The 2,954-nt window shown below is 32.2% G+C and overlaps 1 protein-coding gene across 1 annotated transcript in view; it reads left to right on the top strand.

Annotated features, from left to right (window-relative positions):
- Positions 1-2,954, top strand: part of LOC128247661 (cilia- and flagella-associated protein 54-like) — a 67,812-nt gene that overhangs the window by 43,271 nt on the left and 21,587 nt on the right. The window contains exons 17-18 of the mRNA XM_052967653.1: positions 695-831; positions 1,836-1,969. Coding sequence (XP_052823613.1) covers positions 695-831; positions 1,836-1,969 — 271 coding nt within the window. The remainder of the gene's footprint in view (positions 1-694; positions 832-1,835; positions 1,970-2,954) is intronic.

Below are 2,954 nucleotides of genomic sequence, written 5' to 3'. Positions count from 1 at the left end.
AAAGAAAGGAAGATATATATATATATATATATGTGTGTGTGTGTGTGTGTGTGTTTGTGTGTCTGTGTTTGTCCCCCCACCAACATTGCTTGACAACCGATGCTGGTGTGTTTACATCCCCGTAACTTAGCGGTTCAGCAAAACAGACTGATAGAATAAGTACTAGGCTTACAAAGAATAAGTCCTGAGGTCGATTTGCTCGACTAAAGGTGGTGCTCCAGCATGGCCGCAGTTAAATGACTGAAACAAATAAAAGAGTAAAAGAGTAAAAGAGAATATGCACTAAGTATTTTATTACCAACTACATAGGAAGACTTGAACTGAACTCTTGAACCCTTCAGCATTTAAAATGGCCATATCTGGCCCAAATATTCTACCTATTTTATGATCAAATTGGCCAGATCTGGCCTCTCACACCTCCCCTACAATGTCATTCTAAAAATAAACAATCACATCATTGAAATATTGAAACTGCAAGATTACACTTGATTAATTAAAAACAATGTGAGTATATAAGCATTACATTTGACAGAATAGCCTGAATGCTAAAGGGTTAAACTAATAGAACATTTGTTAATCACATAATAAAATTACCAATTTTTAGTAATAAAATGTTAATCTAAGAATGCAAACATGTAGTTTTTAAATTATGTGCATTTTTTTATTCTAAATATTCGTTTTCATTTCTTTTCAGCTTCAAACTCTTTGCCCAAATTTTCAAGCAAAAAAGCTGAAGAACGTATATTTACCATTCTTAGATATATTAGCTGATAGTGATCTTCGTGTTGCTCTTATGTCTGTCAAATATTCTCAACACACTGATGTTAATGAGTAAGTTTGCAGCTGAATATTTGGTTATATATTTATCCTTATTAGTTCATTCAATCTTTGGATTCTTGTTTAGACCCAGATCAAACCTGACATTTTGAGCAAACTTTGGAACCAAGTTGTTCCAACCATGACCTTTCCTTTAAGCAAAATCATTACATTATCTAATATTTCCTTTTTTTTTAAGGTGGTGAGCTGGTAGAATCATTAACACACCAGACAAAATTCCACTGAGGTCAACTTTGCCTTTCATCCTTTTGGGGTTGATAAAATAAGTACCAGTCAAGCACTGGGTATTGATGTAATCGACTTACCTCCTCCCAAGAACTTGCTGGCCTTGTGCCAAAATTTGAAACTAGTATTTTCTTTCTTTTCCCAAAATAGTAGGGTGCTGTATAAGGAACATTTGGCCACTATTTCTAGATATGTTTCACAAGATATGTTTCATGGATTATTTTAGTTTGCAACAGATACATTATATTTCAATTCAGCCTATAATCACATGTTGGAGCACTATTTTAGATAATTTTAAGATATTATTTCAAATGTTTGGATACTTTACATATTCTTTCACTCAGTGTTTTGCATTAAAATACTTTTGTGTTTTACATTTTGAATAAAAACAGTTAAGCCATTACATCTTAATAGTTTTGCTCATTTAAAAATTTTTGATTTATAAGAATTATTAAACTGTATATAAATCCCTGAGGCATAAGATATTTTTAAGAGTTTATCTTTTTTAATTAATATGACAAATGGTAGATGAAAAATAAATCCTCATTGAATTTATCTTTGTCTGCCTTTCAATAGTTGCATTACTGGCAGCTTGATAAGGGGAGCCTTTATAGAATAACTATTTTGTTCACAAATAATAACATTTTTTGTAGTGATTTCAACTCACAAGCCATGATCTGGTTGTCCAATCCCAGATACTCTCAAACATTTCATTTCAGCTAGTATGAAAATAACAATAGTTTATTTCAAAATAATCCTTGGATTTCTTTCAGTTTAACGAGTGTTGAATCTAAGCAAAGAAACAAGATTTTCAATTCCCTTGAGTTATTAAATGAAGCTTTGTTGTTAAATCGATCAAGTAATTCCTATCGACCCAGTCTTAGTATGGAGATATTGCTGCAAACTGGTGAGTAATAAGGAATTTATATCTTTTACTTTTTACCTTTTACTTGTTTCAGTCATTTGACTGCTGCCATATTGAAAAAAAAGATAATATTGATACAGTAGAATGTCTTTTAAATTTCCAAAAGGAATATATAAATTGTAAATCCATAGATGTATTTTTTAACTAAGTAATGTTTTGTAAATTATTCTTTAGATCCTCATGTTGTTATTTAGAACAATTATTTATCTTCAGGTTTATGATAGGAAGCAGATGAAAGGCTAACTTCTCCTGGATAATATGAAAGACTACTGCATGTGTGTGTGTATGCACATGAGCATATGTGCAGATATATACATGAGTATGGTTGTACCTTTGTATGTGTGTGTATGTGTGTGTGTGTTTCTTTCCTTCTTATCAGGTTAGGGGCATAAGATAGGCCTTGGTTCGTAGGCTTTATTCCTACTGGCCTGATAACACATGTGTCAACCATCTTTAGCTGCAACCAGCTTTGGTCATCTGAAGTGAAATTTTTCTTTACTGACACAAAAGGAAAGATATTGATATACAGAGATATATAATATATGGAGGTTGGACAAAATAATGGAAACACCTTAAAATTTCAAACAAATTTATTTTAATATGGGGTAGGACTGCCCTTGGCAGTAATTATAGCTTGAATTCTACAAGGTATGGACTCATACAAAGTTTGAATTATTTCTAAAGAAATTTTTGTTCATTCTTCAGCTAAAACAGTCTCCAGTTCTTGTAGTGATGATGGTGGAGGATATCGACTCCTTACTTGTTTTTTCTAAAATGCATCATAAATGTTCAATAATATTGAGATCTGGGGACTGTAGTGGCCAGATAAGATGTTCAACTTCACTAAAATATTCCTTGTGCCATTCAGTAACAACTTTAGTTGTGTGAATTGGTGCATTATCATCCTGAAAGATTGCGTTTCCCTCCAGAAACAGTTCTGTAACCATAGGATGAATTTGATCAGATA

This window comes from Octopus bimaculoides, chromosome 4 (genome assembly GCF_001194135.2).
Source record: "Octopus bimaculoides isolate UCB-OBI-ISO-001 chromosome 4, ASM119413v2, whole genome shotgun sequence".
Taxonomy (NCBI): Eukaryota; Metazoa; Mollusca; class Cephalopoda; order Octopoda; family Octopodidae; genus Octopus; species Octopus bimaculoides.
This window is presented reverse-complemented; position numbering and strand designations above follow the sequence as displayed.